Source organism: Malaclemys terrapin, chromosome 4 (genome assembly GCF_027887155.1).
Source record: "Malaclemys terrapin pileata isolate rMalTer1 chromosome 4, rMalTer1.hap1, whole genome shotgun sequence".
In the NCBI taxonomy this organism is placed as follows: domain Eukaryota; kingdom Metazoa; phylum Chordata; order Testudines; family Emydidae; genus Malaclemys; species Malaclemys terrapin.
Window position 1 is genome coordinate 25,092,775 of NC_071508.1, and position 20,847 is coordinate 25,113,621.

Genomic DNA, 20,847 nt, shown 5'->3' on the forward strand with positions numbered 1-20,847 from the left:
TTTGTTCTGTATTCATTTGCTTCCCCTTCCTCCGTGAAATCAACGGCCTGCTAAGCCCAGGGTTTCCAGTTTAATCTTTGGGGGGACCATTCTGTGTGACAGTTGTTTGTGTTTCTCCCTGTTCCTGTACCTGTACGCCATGTCGTCACTCGGCCCTCCCTCCCTCCCTCCCGCCCTCCTTCTCCTGGTCCATCAGATACTACTTTCGCGCCTTTTTTCTGACCAGGCGCCATAGCTAGCACTGGGATCATGGAGCCCGCTCAGATCACCGCGGCAATTATGAGCACTATGAACACCACGCGCATTGTCCTGGAGTATATGCAGAGCCAGAACATGCCAAGGCAAAACCCGGACCAGGCGAGGAGGCGATTGCAGCGCGGCGACGAGAGTGATGAGGAAATTGACATGGACATAGACCTCTCACAAGGCACAGGCCCCAGCAATGTGGAAATCATGGTGTCACTGGGGCAGGTTGATACCGTGGAACGCCGATTCTGGGCCCGGGAAACAAGCACAGACTGGTGGGATCGCATCGTGCTGCAGGTATGGGACGATTCCCAGTGGCTGCGAAACTTTCGCATGCGTAAGGCCACTTTCATGGAACTTTGTGACTTGCTTTCCCCTGCCCTGAAGCGCCAGAATACCAAGATGAGAGCAGCCCTCACAGTTGAGAAGCGAGTGGCGATAGCCCTGTGGAAGCTTGCAACGCCAGACAGCTACCGGTCAGTCGGGAATCAATTTGGAGTGGGCAAATCTACGGTGGGGGCTGCTGTGATCCAATTTGCCAGGGCAATGAAAGACCTGGTGATAGCAAGGGTAGTGACTCTGGGCAACGTGCAGTCAATAGTGGATGGTTTTGCTGAAATGGGATTCCCAAACTGTGGCGGGGCCATAGACGGAACCCATATCCCTATCTTGTCACCGGAGCACCAAGCCACCGACTACGTAAACCGCAAGGGGTACTTTTCAATGCTGCTGCAAGCCCTGGTGGATCACAAGGGACGTTTCACCAACATCAACGTGGGATGGCCGGGAAAGGTACATGATGCTCGCGTCTTCAGGAACTCTGCTCTGTTTCGAAAGCTGGAGGAAGGGACTTTCTTCCCGGACCAGAAAGTGACCATTGGGGATGTTGAAATGCCTATCGTGATCCTTGGGGACCCAGCCTACCCCTTAATGCCATGGCTCATGAAGCCGTACACAGGCAGCCTGGACAGGAGTCAGGACCTGTTCAACTACAGGCTGAGCAAGTGCCGAATGGTGGTGGAATGTGCATTTGAACGTTTAAAAGCGCGCTGGCGCAGCTTACTGACTCGCTCAGACCTCAGCGAAAAGAATATCCCCATTGTTATTGCTGCTTGCTGTGCGCTCCACAATATCTGTGAGAGTAAGGGGGAGACCTTTATGGCGGGGTGGGAGGTTGAGGCAACTCGCCTGGCCGCTGATTACGTGCAGCCAGACACCAGGGCTGTTAGAGGAGCACAGAAGGGCGCGGTGCGCATCAGAGAAGCTTTGAAAATGAGTTTTGTGACTGGCCAGGCTACTGTGTGAAACTTCTGTTTGTTTCTCCTTGATGAACCCTCCAACCCCCCCCCCCCCGACCCGGTTCACTCTACTTCCCTGTAAACCAACCACCCCACCCCACCCTCCCCTCCCCTCCCGCTTGCAGAGGCAATAAAGTCATTGTTTTTTCACATTCATGCATTCTTTATTAGTTCCTTACAGAGGTAGGGGGATAATTGCCAAGGTAGCCTGGGATGGGTGGGGGAGGAGGGATGGAAAAGGACACACTGCATTTTAAAACTTTAACTCTTATTGAAGGCCAGCCTTCTGATGCTTTGGCGATCATCTGGGGTGGAGTGACTGGGTGGACGGAGGCCCCCCCACCGTGTTCTTGGGCATCTGGGTGAGGAGGCTATGGAACTTGGGGAGGAGGGCTGTTGGTTACACAGGGGCTGTAGCGGCGGTCTCTGCTCCTGCTGCCTTTCCTGCAACTCAACCATACGCTCGAGCATATCACTTTGATGCTCCAGCAGACGGAGCATTGCCTCTTGCCGTCTGTCTGCAAGCTGACGCCACCTATCGTCTTCAGCCCGCCACTTGCTCTGTTCTTCCCGCAATTCAGCCCGCCACCTCTCCTCTCGTTCATATTGGGCTTTTCTCATCTCCGTCATTGACTGCCTCCACGCATTCTGCTGTGCTCTATCAGCCTGGGCGGACATCTGCAGCTCCGTGAACATCTCGTCCCTCGTCTTACGTTTTCTCTTTCTAATGTTCACGAGCCTCTGCGAAGGAGAAACATTTGCAGCTGGTGGAGGAGAAGGGAGAGGTGGTTAAAAAAGACACATTTTAGGGAACAATGGGTACACTCTTTCATTACAAGGTTGCATATTTCGGCTTGCAGGCAGCCATCGTAGGCCACAGTGTTTTGGCTTTTTTAACCTTCTTAACATGCGGGAAAGGTTGCAAACAGCAGCGCATTTCCCATATCAAGGATGAATTGGGTTGTCCATTTAAAATGGGGTTTCAATGTAAAAGGAGGGGGCTGCGGTTTCCCAGTTAACATGCGGCACAAACACAAGTAAACCACCCCCCCCCCCCCCCACACACACACACACACGATTCTCTGGGATGATCACTTCACCCCTCCCCCCCACCGCGTGGTTAACAGCGGGGAACATTTCTGGTCAGAAGAGCAGGAACGGGCGCCTCTGAATGTCCCCCTTAATAAAATCACCCCATTTCAACCAGGAGAGCTTTCTGGAGATGTCCCTGGAGGATTTCCGCTCCATCCCCATACACGTTAACAGACTTGCTTGCTTTTTTTTTTGTAATGTTTACAAATATTTACAAAGTTACACTCACCAGAGGTCTCCTGTGTGCCCTGAGGGTCTTGGGTGAGTTCGGGGGTTACTGGTTCCAGGTCCAGGGTCACAAACATATCCTGGCTGTTGGGGAAACCGGTTTCTCCGCTTCCTTGCTGCTGTGAGCTACCTACAGTACCTCCATCGTCATCTTCCTCGTTCCCCGAACCGTCTTCCCTGTGTGTTTCTCCAGTGAGAGAGTCATAGCACACGGTTGGGGTAGTGGTGGCTGCATCCCCTAGGATCGCATGCAGCTCCGCGTAGTAGCGGCAAGTTTGCGGCTCTGCCCCGGACCTTCCGTTTGCTTCTCTGGCTTTGTGGTAGGCTTGCCTTAGCTCCTTAATTTTCACGCGGCACTGCTGTGTGTCCCTGTTATGGCCTCGGTCCTTCATGGCCTTGGAAATCTTTTCTAATACTTTTCCATTTCTTTTACTGCTACGGAGTTCAGCTATCACTGCTTCATCTCCCCATATGGCGAGCAGATCTCGTACCTCCCGTTCGGTCCATGCTGGAGCTCTTTTGCGATCCTGGGAGGACTCCATGACGGTTACCTGTGCTGATGAGCTCTGCGTGGTCACCTGTGCTCTCCACGCTGGGCAAACAGGAAATAAAATTCAAACCTTCGCAGGTCTTTTCCTGTCTACCTGGTCAGTGCATCTGAGTTGAGAGCGCTGTCCAGAGCGGTCACAATGAAGCACTGTGGGATAGCTCCCGGAGGCCAATAACATCGAATTCCGTCCACACTACCCCAATTCCGACCCGCAAAGGCCGGTTTTATCGCTAATCCCCTCGTCGGAGGTGGTGTAAAGAAACCGGTTTAAAGGGCCCTTTAATTCGAAAGAAAGGGCCTCGTTGTGTGGACGTGTCCAGGCTTAATTCGGTTTAACGCTGCTAAAGTCGACCTAAACCCGTAGTGTAGACCAGGCCCCAGAATAGATGAGCCCACAACAGCAAGAGCCTGAGTGGCTCCTATGCAGTTTATCCTTTACACTGGAGTTAGTATCAATTTTTTGTGATTGATGCGAAGTCCTAGTTAACGCCTTGGCCATGGCTGGTTGGACCTCTTGGAGTGATCAACCAGGTGTCCAAATATGGGAATACCAAGATCCCCCATTGACAGAGACCAGCTACTACTGCTAAGAGGAACTTCGTTAACACCCTTGGCACCGTGGAGAGTCCGGAGGGGAGAACTTGGTGTTGATCGTGGTCCAATTACAAAGCAAAGCAAACACTTGTGGTGATGGGCGTCCTGTAGGTCGTGGGCGACGAGCCCGTGTCCTGGATCCAACAATGGGAGAATGGGAGCGAGTGTCACCATGCTGAACTGTTGTGCTAGAACTTAGTTGCTCAAGTTTCTGAGGTCAAGAATCGACCTCCCGCCTCTCTCTCTCACGGGAACTAGGAAGTAGTTGGAATAGAATCCTTTCCTGATGGACGCTGTTGGAACCAGCTTGATTGGCCCCAGGAGGAGGAAGGATGGGACCTCCACAACACTGGACTGAAACCGGTCTCTTTGGTCTTGTGGCAGATGTTCAATGAAGTGTGTACGTTCTGAGTATGTGGCAAAGTCACATTTCATCACCCAGGCCCGAAATTGCCACTACGGAATTGAAGAGCAGCTGGTGAGTTGCTCTTTCTGCCCCATACGTCCAGTCTCTTGGATTCATTGTCTATTGGAGAGGGTCTACATCGAGTCTGACAGCTCCTTTCATTGGCTGCTAAGGAATTAGTGTGAGGGCGGGAAAAGAAGTGCTCCCTCCCCTTTGGTGGGATGTAGTACTTCTTATCAGATCTCTCAGGTGGGTGGAATTGTGCTGGGGATAGCAATGCCTCATTAACGAGCAGAGCAATCTTTCCTTGGGGATTGATATTCACCAAAGAATGTTATGACTCCTGGACTTCCTCTAGCGGGATTTGGAGAGAGTCCGCCAGCCTCTTCATGAGCTCCTGGAAAGTTTTGAACTCATCAGCAGAGGAGGGCTGGGGTGGCGTTACCGCCTCGGCCACAGATGAAGAGGACTCAGCTGAAGGCGTGAGACCTCCTCAGGTGGAGGCTCTGACTCCTGCTGTGTATTGTCCGGTACCGAAGACGTGCATGGTACCGGGAGAGGGACAGCTGCTTGCCATGGATGGCATGGGACCAGTGGGTGCCTGTAATCTCCTCTTGGCATCCTGTGGAACTAGTCACCAAAATGGCCCCCAGGACTCCCATTGATGGGGGGGGAGGAACAGGGAGAGTGTCTCCAATGAGAGTTATCTCTGGGTCTGTGAGGCCTGGCAGGTTCTCTAGGGTCCTCCTTGGTACAGGGACCCTTGGCAGCCGGATGGTATGGCACCAGGAAGGATTCCTGTACCGAGACCTGAGAGGCTACGTGATGGCTCAGGTAATGTGGCGGATGCTGACTGCTAGAGGCTTGGGTGGGTTTTGGCCTGCAGGTGCCTGGGCTGTACCGGTGAGGAGGCTCTGACGGATCCCATAGCAATGGCGTCAGGCTCATCCAAAATGATGAGATCTTCAGATAACTGAAACCTGGAAGGAGCTGGAGGGCACTGACAGCCGCTGACAGCCAGAGGTGAAAATGTGGACCTTGAGATGGAGACTGCTGCAGTACTGAGGCGGATGCAGGGTCCTGTATCACTTCAGAGCTGGGGTCAGAAGCCGATGCCAAGGGATGTGTGGTAGCCCCATGCGGACCATGGTGCCACGGAGGATCAGGTACATGGTACTGACACCTCGATACCGGACTCAGTTGGAGCCTCTACGGTAACCCTTAATGGACACGAAGGCTCCTGAGAGTGGGTCTTATGAGGTGACCTACCCCTTTTCTCCCTGTCTCTGGATGGGAAGGAGTGCTTTCTCCTCTTCAAAGGCTTTGTCTCCGTGGTCCCAGCTGAGGCTGGGCTGATGCCTGAAGGAGCCAGTGCTAATGCCTGGGGGGAAGCGGACCTCTCCAGAGCTAGAGCATGTCCCTTTAACAGGACTGCTAGTCTCGTCTCCCTGTCATTTTGGGGCCTGCCCCCAAACCCCAGACAGATCACACACTTTGAGGGGATGGGGGAGTTCCCCAAACACCGTAGGCAACTCCAATGTCCGTCACTGCGGGGAAAAGACCTGTGGCAAGTCTGGCAGGGCTTAGCCCCTGGGGTGTTAGGCACAACAGATTGATCGGCACAAAGAAAGGTGCAGGAGTAGATGGGGAACCCCCTCTCCCAGAGCACAGAAACGTGCCAGATGAAATACAAATGAAAATAAAATATAGGGCAAGAAAACAAATGAGAAACGAAAATACGCGAGAAAAGTCTTTCCTAAGGTGAGAGAAAGGGAGGAAGCAGAACACAGCTACCCGCCGAAAACTCGGTCTCGAGCCACAGGCGTCTGAGAAGGAACTGAGTGGCGGCGGGCTCTCGCCTCCCTGTATCCTGTCGCTCGGAGCCGGCGCAGGCCCACCAGCACAACGTCGCAGGCTCCAGTCCAGGGCGCACACATCCTACGGTGGAGCACCCACCGGGACGGATAGCGGAAGGACTCATGAGGGCAACCTAGTTATGTTTGTGGGGTAACCCTTGTCCCCCATTTCGCCGCCCTCCTGTTTCTGTCCCTCCTGTGTTGTTTTGTTCAGGTGTCCGGCCCGGGCTAGCACAATGCTGCAGTCTATCGCCCCCTGCTGGCAGGACCATGCAAAGATATTCCTGGCTCTGCTGCTGCTGAGTTACAGGCCTTAAAGCGGTAGCAGCTGATGCGTTCAGATCCGAGGTTCGCCTCCTCAACCAACCCCTGCTGATGACCCTGCCAGGGGCATGTCATGCTTCAATTACAAGCGCTCTGGGCAGTGGCTGTGTCTTTTCTGCACTCCCTGGAGCTGTCTAACTACATAACATCACCGCCAGGGCCAGAGGGAGCCAAGAAGTGTTTGGGAAACCGAAAGCCACATGCAGATGGGCACAACTGGGCTCAGGCCAAAGGAGTCACGCTGCTTATGCCAGCCCTGGGGCCAGCCCAAGGTCCTTGCAGCGTCCATATGGATAACAGTCACAGGGGCAGCCTTGGAGGGGCAGTCTGCCAGCAGGCACCATTCATTGCACCTACAGCTGTCCGGGGCTTCACAAAAGCTGCACATCTGCGCACAGAACGAGTCTCAGTGACCAGAGCTTTAGCCTGGGCACCTGAAATCACGCGGCCCGATTCGCAGTGGGGCTGAGCCGCCCCCGGTGTCAGAGCGGCTCTGCTCGCTGCTGCTCTAAATCGGTCTCTGCTCTGTTCGAGACTCTAAAGTGCCCCACCAATAATCTGGGGCCAGATCTTCCTCTGGGGTAAATCAGCCTGGCAGCTGCACCGTGCCTGTTGCTGGGATTAGTCTGACATCTGCTGGTGTAAACAGGATCTGCGCCGGCTGTACCGGGATAGTCGCTTTCAAAGGCACTGTGCTCAGGGCCGGCTCCAGGCACCAGCTTACCAAGCAGGTGCTTGGGGCGCCCACTTCGGACAGGGGCGGCACGTCCAGCTGTTCGGTGGCAATTCAGCGGATGGTCCCTCACTCCTGCTCGGAGCGAAGGACCTCCCGCCGAATTGCCACCGCAGATCGCGATCGCGGCTTTTTTTGTTTTGTTTTGTTTGGCTGCTTGGGGCGGCCAAAACCCTGGAGCCGGCCCTGACTGTGCTCCCACTTTTTTTAAGAGGCGCTGTATTGTCCTTAACCCCGCGTGTGCCCTATGGGAAGCACAGTGTAGAACAGCGGTTCTCAACCCGTGGCCCGCGTAGGGTGACCAGATGTCCCGATTTTATAGGGACAGTCCCGATTTTTGGGTCTCTTTCTTATATAGGCTCCTATTACCCCCCACCCCCCGTCCCGATTTTTCACACTTGCTGTCTGGTCACCCTACGCCTGCGGGCCGCATGCGGCCCAATTAGTACACAGCTGCGGCCCACTCAGCTGTGTGATAGAGGCCGCAAGGCGGGCCCTGGGACCAGGCAACTAGCTACCGTGTGGCAGGGTCCAGGCAGACTGTTGCTGCTGGGCCCTGTACAGTGGGGTCCTGGCAGGGTCTGGAGTCAGGGTCCTGGCTGCCCCACAGCCCCACACAGTGGGGGTCGGGGTTAGGAGTCCCTGCACAGCAGTGTCCCGGTTGGGGTCCCTGCCCCATACCCCACATCCAATTCTCCACTTTTGCCCCACTCTGTGGAGGGGTCTGTGGGCGGAGGGCACTGAGCATAGGGGTTTGTGAGGGGGTTAGATGGGGTTCTTACCTGGGTCACAGGCTAACACTTTGTGGGCCACAATGATAAATAGGTTGAGAACCACTGGTGAAGGGGTGAAGCTGCCTGGCCATGGGGAGGCATGTAAATGAGACCTGGGCAATGCAAGCATCTGTTTTTGCCTGAGACCTGAAGGCAGAAACTGCACCCTCCCATGGTTAAAGGGGAGTAAGGTGGCCAGTGTCTGGCCCGACCCACACAAGAGTAAACATATGCACGGGTGCACAGTCACATGTGCACGCACGCACAAGCACCCAGGGCTGCACCCAGGCTCACAGTCCCCGAGCGCCGAGCTTCCCCCTGCTCCCCAAGTCAGAGCAGCCGCGCAGTCGGGTTCCTCTCTTATGGAGACTGTGCCGTTTATACAGACAGCACATTGCCTTGTGGCCCCCGCTGCCACGCGCCCTGGAGGGCTGTCTCCGACCGCCAAGCTTTACCGTGTGGCTGTGTTGCTGTTGTTGGTGTTCCTGTCTGGGGGGGGGAGGGGGGAAGTCATCGAGGAAGACAGGGGAGTCCAAGTCTTCACTCCCCACTTCGGTGAACTGCAGGGGTCTCTGGTTGGTCACGTGGGGCTGCAGGGGCCTGTTCCGCTCCATGAAGGAGTCAACATGACCGAACAAGCCACCCGTCCTCTGGAACCAAGAGGGGAGAGGTCAGAGCGGGCCTTGACAGTGGCGCTTCTTGAGGCTTCCCTGCCTGTGACACATGCTGCCCGACGGTCCGGATGGGTTTGGACCCATGGTGAGCCAGCAAAGGCCAGTCATGGTGGCTGAATTTAAGATCATGCACAGCAGGGGAGCAGTAATAACAGTCCCAGTTCTTACAGAGCTGTTCTCAAAGCACTTTATAAATAGGGGGGTCAGCTCCTCACTTCACAGTGGGGGAAACTGAGGCACAGAGCAGGGAAGTGACTTGCCTTAGGTTACCCAGTAGGTCCATGGCAGAGCTGGGAATAGAACCCAGGTCTCCTGAGTTGCAGCCCACTCCCAGCCCATCCACTAGGCAGTACTGCCTCTCCTACCAGATAAACCCTCCCATACTAGCAGGCAGCTCTGAACGCGAGGGATTCCCTGAGGAGTGAGACTGGGCAGGACACGGTCACAGACTGCTGGCAACCTGAGTTGCCATGGTTATCATTACACCACAGCCAATTGGAAGCTCCCAGCATAGCGAGTGCAGAGGGAATCTGTCAGCAGTGTTGGGTCTGTGACACATAGTTGTGCACCTCACAGAGGTGCCAATACACACTAGTCAATCCATCCCCGGAACGAGCACTCTTCCATCACGTTAACTGGTTAATATCCCGCTCTGCAGTCCGGGGGGGGGGGGGGTCAGTACCATTATCCCCATTGTACAGGGGAGGGGAAGGGACAGCCAGGGAGAAAACACCAGTGCTGGGATTAGAACCCAGAGATCCCTGAGCTCAGGTCACCAGCCCACAGCTCCACCTAACACCGGGGTGGGCAAACTATGGCCTGCAGGCCGGATCTGGCCCACCAGCCGCTTTAATCCGGCCCTCAAGTTCCCGCTGGGGAGTGGGGTCTGGGGCTTGCCCCGCTCCAGCCAGGGAGCAGGGTCAGGGGCCGCTCCACGCGGCTCCTGGAAGCAGCAGCATGTCCCCGCTCCTATGCTTAGGGGCAGCCAGGGGACTCCGCTCTGCACACTGCTTCTGCCCCAAGCACTGCCCCAGCAGCTCCCATTGGTCAGGAACTACAGCCAATGGGAGCTGCAGGGGCAGCGCCTGTGGATGGGGCTGGTCGTGCCTCGACATAGGAGCCAGAGTGGGGACATGCCGCTGCTTCTGGGAGCCGCTTGAGGTAAGTGCCACCTGGAGCCTGCACCCCTAAGGCCCCCCCTCCATGCCCCAACCCCCTGCCCCAGCCCTGATACCCCTTCCACGCTCCGAACCCCTCGGTCCCAGCCCAGAGCACCCTCCTACACCCCAAACCCCTCATTCCCAGCCCCACCCCAGAGCCCACACCCCCAGCCAGAGGCCTCACCTCGTCCTGCACCCCAACCCCAAATTTCGTGAGCATTTAGGGCCTGCCATACAATTCTATACCCAAATGTGGCCCTCGGGCCAAAAACTTTGCCCACCCTAATGCCTGGGAACAGAGGAGACGGTGACCCAGGACCCACTTAGCCAGTCGGTGACGAGGTTTCCTGTGACTGACACTCTCCTCTGTGATCAGGTCCATCTCCACAGACAATGGCATCTCCCGTGCTAGTGGCTTTGTGCCCCCCAGCCAACTCACGTGCTCACACAGAGCTGGGTCCTGCCCAAGCGTTTGGCACCAAGCGGCCATGACAATATGACTATGATCTCGGGCATCATCACTCACCCCTGGCACCTGCTGGCTGGCCCCTACCCTGTCTGCAGCAATCAACTCTCAGTGTGCTAGGCTCCGCATGGGACACAGACGGTGGGGCTGGTATGTGTGGGGTTAGAGGGTGGTACTTCCCACTGTGCTCACCCTGTATATCACTTCCTCAATCGCTGCCTCCATCATGGCCCTCTCCAGCTCCTCCTCGGCCGTCAGGTCCCCAGAGATCGCTCGGTGTATCTCGGGCGCAGCTTCCTCTTCAATGCTTGTCAGACCAGCCTGGTGGGATGGACAGAGATGGGGAGGTCGCTCACGGGGCTGCTGGTGGCAGGGGGAGCTTTTCCTCGCCGGGCAAGGGGAGAGGGAGGCTCAGCAAAGCCCAGTGGCCTGGCAGCTCCAGCTTCCTTCCCCGAACCCTCAGCCCTGGCCCCGCAACTGCCTTCACTGAGCCCAGGCTGATACCCAGGGACAGATGATCCTACACCCCGCAGGGAGACCATGGGAACCCTGAGACATGGCTGCATTCCAGGCTGGACAAGAGAAATGCCCCCATCTCCCCAGGGGAGGAGTCCTCTGTGCTTGGGACATGCCCCCCAGGACCTCTGACGCAGGGAGACTGGACTCCAGTTTGAAACTCTTGCGTGGGGCTGTTCGTTCCATCAGCCAGAAGGGGGGGCAGGGAGCGACATGAGCCTCAGACCTTCCCCTTGTTCCTGCTTCTTTGTCCCCATTTCATGGGTGGAGAAACCGAGGCAGATAGGAGGGAGGTGACTTGCCCATGGCTACACGAGTCAGTGGCAGAGCGGGGAAAGAACCCAGGAGTCCTGCTGCTCACCACCGTGCTTACTCCTCTAGAGCGCGCTACCTCAGTAGAGACTGAGTCTGGGCTCTCGTGGAAGGAGCAGGGCTGCAGGAAGGGTGGTGTGGGGGCACCAGCTCTGAGATTCCATCATGGGAAGCCCTTGAAAGCCCAGAGCTCAGTCAAGGCCCCAGTCCAAGCTGTGTGCAGCAGAGACCCACTGCCAGGCCCTGAGGAGGCAGCCTCCAAGCGCTCCCTTAGGCCGGGCCAGCCTCCTCCATTTCAGGACTGTTCCTCTTAACATGAGGTCCCCTCACTTACACACTGAGACCTGTTTGGGTCATCCACGGGCTCTCCCATGCAACGTACCCTTTGTGCAGCCCCATTTTCAGTGTTCTAAGTGACAGAGCTTCCACCCACAGACTGTTCCCCTGTCTCCATTTCCCTTTGTTCAGCTCCGTCCCAGTGCTTCCTCTCCGGCCGTCCTCGAGAATTCCTCTGCCAGTCTCGTACCGACACCTTCAAATACTTAGGCCTGCTTCCCACCTTGCCCAGCATAACACAACACCACCACCTAGCTCTTGTGAAGCACTTTTCATGAAGAGATCCCAATGTGCTTTACCACAGAGGTCAGTATCCCTATCCCAATTTTACAGCTGGGGGAACTGAGGCACAGAGAGGGGAAATGACTTGCCCAGGGGTGCTGGTGGCCAAGCCTGGGTCTCTATCCACTAGGCAATTCTGCCCCCTGAGCCCTGTCCTGCCCTTGTGCAGGAGGGACAAGCTGGCTGCTTTATCCAGGCAAGAGGAGTGGCTGGGATCCCCAGACCTGTTTGCACTGACCTGCATAGCAATGGCGTTCTTTTTGGGCCGATACCCATAATACTCCTCCTGGCGCTTCATGAATTTCCTGAAGTGCTCCTGGATGAGGAAGGTCGCGTAGAACTTGCTCACAGTTACCTCATCTTCTGAAGGGAAGAAAGCCAAGTGAGGCCATTAACACTGCCCAGTGGCTATACCCAGCCCCTGTCCGAGTGGTGTGGGGCAGCGGAGGGGGCAGGCAGAGAGAGAGGGGAGAAATAAGCCAGGGAGCATGGCAAAAATGCACCTCCAATTGGTGGAATGACCTGGTCCAGGAGTTTCATGCTAGTTCTCTTCCAGATCTTCTTGATAATGGCCCTCAGCTCTTCATTGGCCTGCTCAAAGTTACCTGTGGGGAAACAAACCACCGATCCGTTCATTCCGCTCCGAGGGAACACCGCACACAGCCAATGGCTAAAGGGAAAGCCAAGATACAGTGGGTGAAATCCATCCTGTCAGCGGTCACTCGCGTGAAGGCCCATCCGTGTTTTCTAGAGCACTCGGGGTTCCCCTCACAGCTGTGTCTGTGTTCCCACCACTTGCGTTAGGTTAATTCGGGAAAAAAAACACTGTCTCTTGTCATCCTGACTTTGTGGCTCTGTCCTGGCATGGTGCCTGAAGAGTGAGAGGCGGCAGGATGGGATGACACACCCTGGCCTTGTTGAAACTGGGACAAGCCTAGAAAAATGGGAGGGGTGAGCCTAGGGAGGGGGCTCACTCAGCATGCTGTGACGGCTATCTTGGGCTATGAGCTTGGGCTTTAACATGCTAAACAGGGAACAGTCTGGCCTGGCTGTGGATGGGAGACTTTGCCAGCACACCTGGATGCTACAGGAAACAGCTTTGGTAACATGGGAAGTAGTCAGTGCCCTAAGAGAGGGCTGTTAGGGGTCACCATGTGGACGAGGCTATTGGTTTTTGAGATACGAAACTGTGGTCTTGGCCATTTATGGCCATAAAAAATGCAAGGGCACCTTTTTACAAGTGCTGACCCTGACAGCCTTCCCAGCTTCCATCTAGGGTTGCCAACCCTCCCGGATTGGCCAGGAGGCTACTGATGCCAATCCAGGAGATTTTAGGCTACTAAAAGTCTGGCAGCGCAGCTGGGCTAAGGCAGGCTCCCTACCTGCCATGGCTCTGCGCCGTTCCCAAAAGCAGCTGGCAAGTCCCTCTAACTCCTAGGCAGAGAGGCAGCCAGGGAGGGTCTCTACACGCTTCCCCCCCCACCCTGAGTGCCGACTCTGCAGCTCCCATTGGCTGGGAATTGTAGCCAATGGGAGCTGCGGGGGAGGTGCCTGAAGGCAGGGGCAGCACGCGGAGCAGTCTACAAGCCGGACATGCTGGGTACTTCCGGGAGTGGCCCAAGGTAAGTGCCGCCCGGCTGGAGCCTGCATCCCAACCCCCTGCCCAGCCCTGGGCCCCCTCCCAAACCCAAACTCCCTTCCAGAGCCCGCACCCCCTTCTGCACCCCAACCTCCTGCCCCAGGCTCAGCCTGCAGCCCCCTTCCACACTCTGAACCCGTCAGCCCCAGCCCAAAGCCTGCACCACCTCCCACACCCAAACCCTCTGCCCCAGCCCAGTGAAAGTGAGTGAGGGTGGAAGAGAGCGAGCAACGGAGGAAGGGGGGGGGATGAAGTGAGAGGGGGGCACCTCAAAGAAGGGGCGGGGCCTCAGGAAGAGGCAGGGCAAGAGTGTTTGGATTTGTGGGATTAGACAGTTGGCAACCCTACTTCCATCTCAATCCCACCTCCCAAATTTCCCTGTGCCATTTGAAATAGATGGAATTGCGGTTCACCTTCCTGTCTTTACCTGCTGGGTGGTGTCGCTACCTGCGCTCCGACGGCTGCTGTATCCCCCCCACAGAAGGAGAGGTTACTCACCTTGTGCAGTAACTGGAGGTCTTCGAGAGGTGTGTCCCTATAGGTGTTCCACTTCAGGTGCGCATGTGCCCCATGCGCCTCTGACTGGAGATTTTTGGTAGCTGTTCCCATTCGGCCCATGCATGCCCTCCCAGCAGCCTCCTACCCTGTGCCGGGGATAAACAGGGCTGCGCAAGTGAACTGCCCTCAGTTCCTTCTCGACCCTGAAGTCCCGTGAGACAGAACTCCAAAGCAGAGGGGAAGGAGAGTGGGTAGTGGAGCACCCATAACAACACACATCTTGAAGACCTCCAGCTACTGCACAAGGTGAGTAACCGCTCCTTCTTCTACAAGGAGTGTCCCAATGGGTGCTCCACTGCAGTAGCCCCTGAAGGAGGAGGGAACTGTGGAGCTGCCTCTGACCTAGAGGCGTGTACCAGGGCGCAGCATTTGGGAAAAGTGTGCACCGAGGCCTCGGTCGTCACTCTGCAAATTTCAGCAATGGCTGCATTTTGAAGAGTGCCCTGGAGGCAGGCTGGAGAATGGGCTATTCTTCTCGAGGGGGCCGACCATTAGCAGCCTGGGAACGAGCATGAATGGAACTGGAAACCCACTTTGAGAGTCTCTGGGGGGAGACTGTGGATCCTTTGGATCTGTCCGCAACTGAGATGAACAGTCTGGGAGTCTGTCTGAATGGCTTGGTTCTGTCCACATAGACGCTAACGCCCCTCTAACATCCAAGCTATGGAGGGCAGCTTCCTCTCTAGTCTGGCGTGGGTCTGGGGGAAACACAGGAAGGCGGATAACTTGGTTAATGAGCGAATCAGAGGATATTTTAGGTATGAACTTGGGATGTGGGCCTAACAAAACCTTATCCTTGAAGAAAACAGGGAAGGGGGGCAGGAAATCAGCCATCAATGCTCCTAATTCCCCAATGCTCCTAATTCCCCAATGCTCCTAATTCCCCAATGCTGCCTCTAAGAATGCCACTTTCGTAGGCAAGTGCACCAGAGAGCACTTAGTGAGCAGCTCAAAGGGAGATTTCATGAGACAGTTCAAATCCCATACGGGAGCAGCCTCTGCGGGAAAAGGTTAACCAATTCCTTGATGAATTTTGCTGTCGTGGGATGAGCAAAGCCTGAATGAATCCCTGCACAGGGGAACGGAAGGCTGTCGTAGCTGATGAATGAACTCTGACGGAACTCACAGAAAGAGCTGAATACTTTAAATCCAATAGATAACTGGATAACTCCGACTGGAGTCCTGGGACAGCACATAGGACATGGCTGGAAGCTGCAATGCTGAACAGGAAGTGAAGTGAGTCAGGGAAGGGTACCAGACCTGCCTCAACTCAGCTGGTGCAACTAGACTGACTCTGGCTTTGTCTCGTTTGATCTTGTTCAACACCCTCTGAATCAATGGTGTCAGAGATGTATAGAGTAGGCCCAAGGAATGAGAAAGGTGTCTCCCAACGACTGATGGCCCAATCCTCTTCTCAAGCAGAATTTCTTGCACTTTCTGTTGGCGGTAATTGCAAAGATGTCTGCTTCTGTAAACCCCAGGTCAGGAATCTCTGTTTGAGGATCTGAAGGTCCAGTTCCCACTCATAATCGTGGGAGAAATGTCTGCTCAGATCATTGGCCATGGTGCTCTGCATGCCCGGAAGGTAAGCGGCTGTGAGGACGTGACTGGCTTGACACCAATTCCACAGCTTTATTGCTTCAGCACAAAGAGAAGGGGATCTCGCCCCTCCCTGAGATTTACGTGGAACATGCAGGTTACATTGTCTGTCATGACCTTCATGGATTGGCCCTTGCTTAAGGGAGGGAAGTGGATACAGGCATTCCTGACTGCTCCTAATTCTAGGAGGTTGATGTGCAGGAGAGACTCTTGAGACAACCATTTGCCTTGGACTGTGTGTCCCATTAGCTGCACTCCCCATCCCACAAGTGAGGCATCCAAAGTTATGGCGATGGTAGGAGGCGGCTGGGCGATAGGAACTCCTGCCCGGACTTTGGACAGGTCCTTCACTTGAGCGAGTGTAGCACATGATGAGGGCCAGACACCAGATTGTCTAGACTGTTTGTTTGTTTGGGTGATAGACTATTCTGAGCCAACCCTGGAAGCAGCAAGATGTAACCTGGCATGTTGTGTTATGAAAGTACAAGCTGCCATATAACCCAGCAGTTGGAGGCAATTTCTTGCTGTTGTCAGGGGGTTATTTGATCTTGGCAATAAGACTCATCAGTATCAGAAATCTGTCGGAAGGAAGGTAAGCTCTGGATGTTCGGGCATTCAGAGATGCTCCTGTGAAGTTTATCTGTTGAACTGGAGTCAAAGTGGACATTACAGATGGCTTCTGTATTGCAGAGAAGACTTTGACATACAATGGTCCTTGAACAGCCAGTTGTCGTGGTAGGAAAGATTATTATTCCCCACCTGTGCACAGCTACTATTGCCAGGACTTTGGAGAAAACACTTGGGGCAGATATGCTTTGTTCTGTCTGCTACCTCCTTACCTATTTAAAATACGCCTGTTCTAGTTAATACATTTATTTCTGGTTTACAATAGAACCCAGTCAATGTGATTTCTAACGGGGAGGGGGGGAGGGGGGGAGATATGCACACCCTCCTCCACACTGAGAGAAGAGGCGAATCTCATATAATTTCGGGTCTGTACTCCAAGGGAGGGTGGACATCTGGGTGCTGTGGCAAGCTCCTTAAGCTGAGCCTTCCCAGAGTGAATCTCTGTCTCTCTGTGCAAGTGGGTGTGGCCCTGCCTGCGTGCTGGGCTGGAAAAGACGGGGGAGCCGAGCCCAGCAAGACCAGATAAAGGGGGGCCCGGGCTGACAGAATGGTCTGACTCAGTGAAATCCCAGCACGGCAGGTGACATCCCAGGGGGTCCAGCCCGTCACAAAGGTATCAGGAGAGATGCTGCTATGGTGGTACCTAGGGGATCCCCCCACAGATAGCTGAGAATCTGAAGTGGAGTCCTCAGCACAGTCCAGAGGAGGAGCAGACATTGGAGGCGAGGATGGTTCTCCACCTGGGACAGGTGGTACAGGAGAACCCGGGGGTACCGGAGGAAAGTAAGGTCTCAGAGGCCCTGCAGATTTCACTACCGATAGCCATGTGGTCCCCATTCTGGCTCATCAGACTCCAGCAAGTCTTTGGAGAATCTAAACTTCTGTGGTACTGGGTGAACCTGGACTGGATGGGGCTCTGACGCGACCAGTGTCAGTACCGAGGGTGCGGATTGTTCTGGTGGCATCTGTCTAGTCAATAGCGCTGATTCTGAAGATGCTGAGCTCGGAGGAACCGATGTTGCTGTCAGGGTCACATGTTTAGGCACTGGAGGTGGTATTGAAAAGTCTGTTTATGCTACAGACTTTTTAGAGGCAGAGCGTTTAGGGTCGTTTCTGTAGCAGGATGGAGCCTCAGCGGTGCCCTTCCTGGTGTCAGGACCGGGGCAGCCCAGCCTACTAGTTGGAGCCAGAGCAAGGAGGGACTGGGAACCAGAACCAAGGATCAGAGCTTTAGTCTGGACCCAAGGGGCAGAACTGGAGTCAGGAAGAAGGAGTCAGAGTCCAGAGCCAGAGTAAACTGGGTTTAAACAGGAATCAGGCTGGGGCAGGGCTGGGAGTGGGCAGAACAAGGCTGGAGCAAGATAGGCCTGGGGTGACTGCAGCTGTGGGCGAAGCACTGAGCAGCCAGTGACCTGCTGCTGCTGCTGGGCTTACAAGCACACTGGCTGGTTCCCTTCAGCCAGTCAGGTGGTCCTGCTGCAGCCCATCTGGGCTTGCTATGCCTGGAGACTAGCTAGTCCCAGGCTCAGCTGCAGGCCCTCATTCCTGACAGCTGGGACAGGAGGTCTCTGAAACGGTCGATCTTGATGGTGACTGAGGGTCGTTTGAAGTGGGCCGTCCAGGAGGAGAGCCGGAACTCCGCTTGGGAATTTGAGCAGTGCGCTCTGTCTTCCTACCCGCAAAGTCCTAGGCGAGCGGGGTACGGCGATTGAGGGGCACTGTGCTCACTTGGCTGCGGCTGTACAGGGGGTCTCTTGGGCCTGGACCCTGAGCTGGTTGGACGGCGAGCTCCATCATGAGGATCCTAAGCTGAATCTCCAGGAGTTTTTAGATCTGCTTTGAAAAGCTGAGCAGATCTTGGAGTTGGCTGGAATTGAAGGTGTGTCCCAGACAGCGGATACACTGGGAATGTCCGTCGCTGACCAGGGTCGATTCCCAGCGGGAAAGGCAGTGCTTGCATCCCAGGAATCCTGGCACACCAGGTTGATGACAATCCCCAAGGCAAACCCCTCAGGAAGGGGGAGGAGGAAAAAAGAGGCTATTAAACAGAACCTCCTCAAATTAACCGAAGAGGGACAATTATAAAATAAAGGAGAGAGGCAAGTAAACTAAACTAAACCTTGAACTAGGAACTCGAGGCTAAGCTAGAGCAAAGCGGAAGCGGGCAAGCTTGATGCTCTGTCTCAGGCCAGCGGGTAGTTGAGAAGGAATCGAGGGCAATTTGCCTGGGCAGCTCTATATACCCTCAGTACGGAGCCCGGGGATGTCTGGAGTGCATGCATGGGACGAACAGGCACTGCTAGTGAACATCTCCAATCAAAGGTGCTCGGGGTGGAGCACCGCCAGGGACACTCCTCAGAGAAGAAGGCAGCATTCTGTGGATGGGTGAAAGGATCCCTACACAACCCTCACCTACCTCACATGGGTGTTGTGAGGCTAAATTACAAGGGGCCAAGTTCCCAGCAGGTGTAAACAGGCGTCTCTCCTTTGAAGTCAAGTCATGCTGATTTGCAGCAGCAAAGGATCTGGCCCTCGGTCTCAGATGAAATGCACCAGGGTAGCCGATATTACTCACATCTCACGCTGATGGCTGGGGAGGGACCCCTGCATGGGTGAGGCTAGGGAAGCATTCTGGAGGCAGTCTTTATAGATGCACCAGCCAGCGCTATGCTGGCAGGGCAGGGCACCAAAGCAGACAGAGAGTGTCCCTCACCTTCCGTCTTGATCTTGAGGGCAGTCCGCACCAGAGCGAAGAGAGTGGCGTTGAAGGGGACGGTGCCATCGCTGTTCAGAGGCATGTTCATGCACACCAGGCGCTGTACAACAAACGACAACTGTGTTCACCCCCAGCCCGGAGCACACTTCCCACGCACAGGGCCGGCAGCAGACCCCGGCAGGACCACTCAGGCCTGGCCTAAGGGAGATGTTGCACCGGGACAATGGCAGCACAGTCTGAGAGCTAGGGAACCAGAGAGACCCTCCTGGTCCATCTGTGTCCAGCAGCCCACTTAGAAAGAGTACCCTTTATATTCATGACAACGGAGATCTGTCTCGATTGCACGGCACTTGTGCAAAGGTCGCTCTCCAGAGCACAGCTCACCAGTCAGCAAAGACAGACCACAGAGGCATAGGCTGCATGGGAACAGTCAGGTTAAAGGTTATAACTCTCAGACGGGTTGGGTTATTTGGCAGGCTGCATATGGCAGGTGTGGCCTCACCAGGGGAGATGTCGAAGGTGAGGGAATTGGGAAGACATAGAATATCAGGGTTGGAAGGGACCTCAGGAGGCCATCTAGTCCCACCCCCTGCTCAAAGCAGGACCACGACATCCTTCTATCAGGGATGGGATCAGTGAAATCCATTCAACCACAAAGGCAGCGGGGTGCACTAGAGGATCCACTAGAGAGCCCGTCCAACCCAAAGGATTCTGGGATAAGACTGCATGGCCTTTTGATAACATGCCATTTCATCCAGTGCTCCAAAATCCACAGCTGGTTTAAAATGGCAAAACTGCCTTGAACTCCGACCCAGGAACTGGGTGGCTTTGTTAACGCTTTGATGTCATGAGTCAGAAAGGTCTCCCATGCTCTGTGGAGAATGAGCGGGTGCAGGAAGAAGTGCCGCCCACTCTCCCTGCTCCCTCTGCAGCCCCCGGCTTTTGGGGAGCTGCCCCCTGCCTTAACAGAGCTCTTGTTGGTCTGGGGGAGAGGTTGCGTGTCTCCATCCTTGCAATGGGGTCAGCTGCCTCCTGTGCACACCCCTCCCCATGCACAGAGGTGCCTCTGCAGTGCCCTGTTAACCATTTCTCCCTCAAAGGCTTCTGAAACAAACCTCACACATGGGTTTTTTACCACTCCATTACTCCTCCTTGGGGTTCTCGTGTATACACGTAAATAGAGCTCCAAAAATCAAACTCAAAGACTCCAAACACAGCGGTGATGGAGCAGGGGAGTTACATTGGGGATTGGGGGCTGGCCTTGCAGGGAGATACCTGAGCTGTAACCTGAGCCAGGAGCGGGATTGGGAGAAATGACACGTTCTGCCCAGGAGACGAACAAAGGAGAGAAGGGCAGAGGGGAGTGGGGAGAAAGCTGCTGGAGGGTTTTGGTTTTAGTTTTCAGTTTTCCTGTTTAGGCTGGGTGGTGGAACGCAGGGAACCCCAAGCTAGGGTCTAAGCTCCCTGAACCCCCAGAAGGACTTGATTGAGGGGTCTGGGTTGTATCTACAAGCTCTGCTGTAGACTGCGTTCCTATTGTCCAACAAACCTTCCATTTTACTGGCTGGCTGAGAGTCACAGTGAATCTCAGGAAGAGGGGTGCTGGGCGCCAGGGCCGGCTTTAGGCCAATTCCACCAATTCCCCCGAATCAGGCCCCACACTTAAGAGAGCCCCACGCCCAGTGGCAGGGCCGCCCAGAGTGGGGGGCAAGTGGCAGAGAATCCCTTCCCTAGCTAGAGGCACCTTTTTAATTTTTTACTCACCCGGCAGCGCTCCAGGTCTTTGGCAGCGGGTCCTTCACTCACTTCCTAAAGCTGGCCCTGCTGGGCGCTGACTGCCCCACGCTCCGTGACAACAGCCC

At 55.2% G+C, this 20,847-nt stretch overlaps 1 protein-coding gene across 1 annotated transcript; it reads right to left on the reverse strand.

Annotated features, from left to right (window-relative positions):
- Positions 1–1,822: 1,822 nt before the first annotated feature.
- Positions 1,823–19,598, reverse strand: LOC128836063 (voltage-dependent L-type calcium channel subunit alpha-1S-like). The gene is made up of 7 exons (XM_054026086.1): positions 19,572–19,598; positions 18,983–19,085; positions 12,350–12,451; positions 12,085–12,209; positions 10,593–10,721; positions 8,556–8,750; positions 1,823–2,308 (listed from the first exon to the last, which is right to left on the reverse strand). The coding sequence occupies exons 1-7, from the start codon at positions 19,596–19,598 to the stop codon at positions 2,276–2,278; spliced, it is 714 nt and encodes a 237-aa protein (XP_053882061.1). The 3' UTR covers positions 1,823–2,275.
- Positions 19,599–20,847: the final 1,249 nt, after the last annotated feature.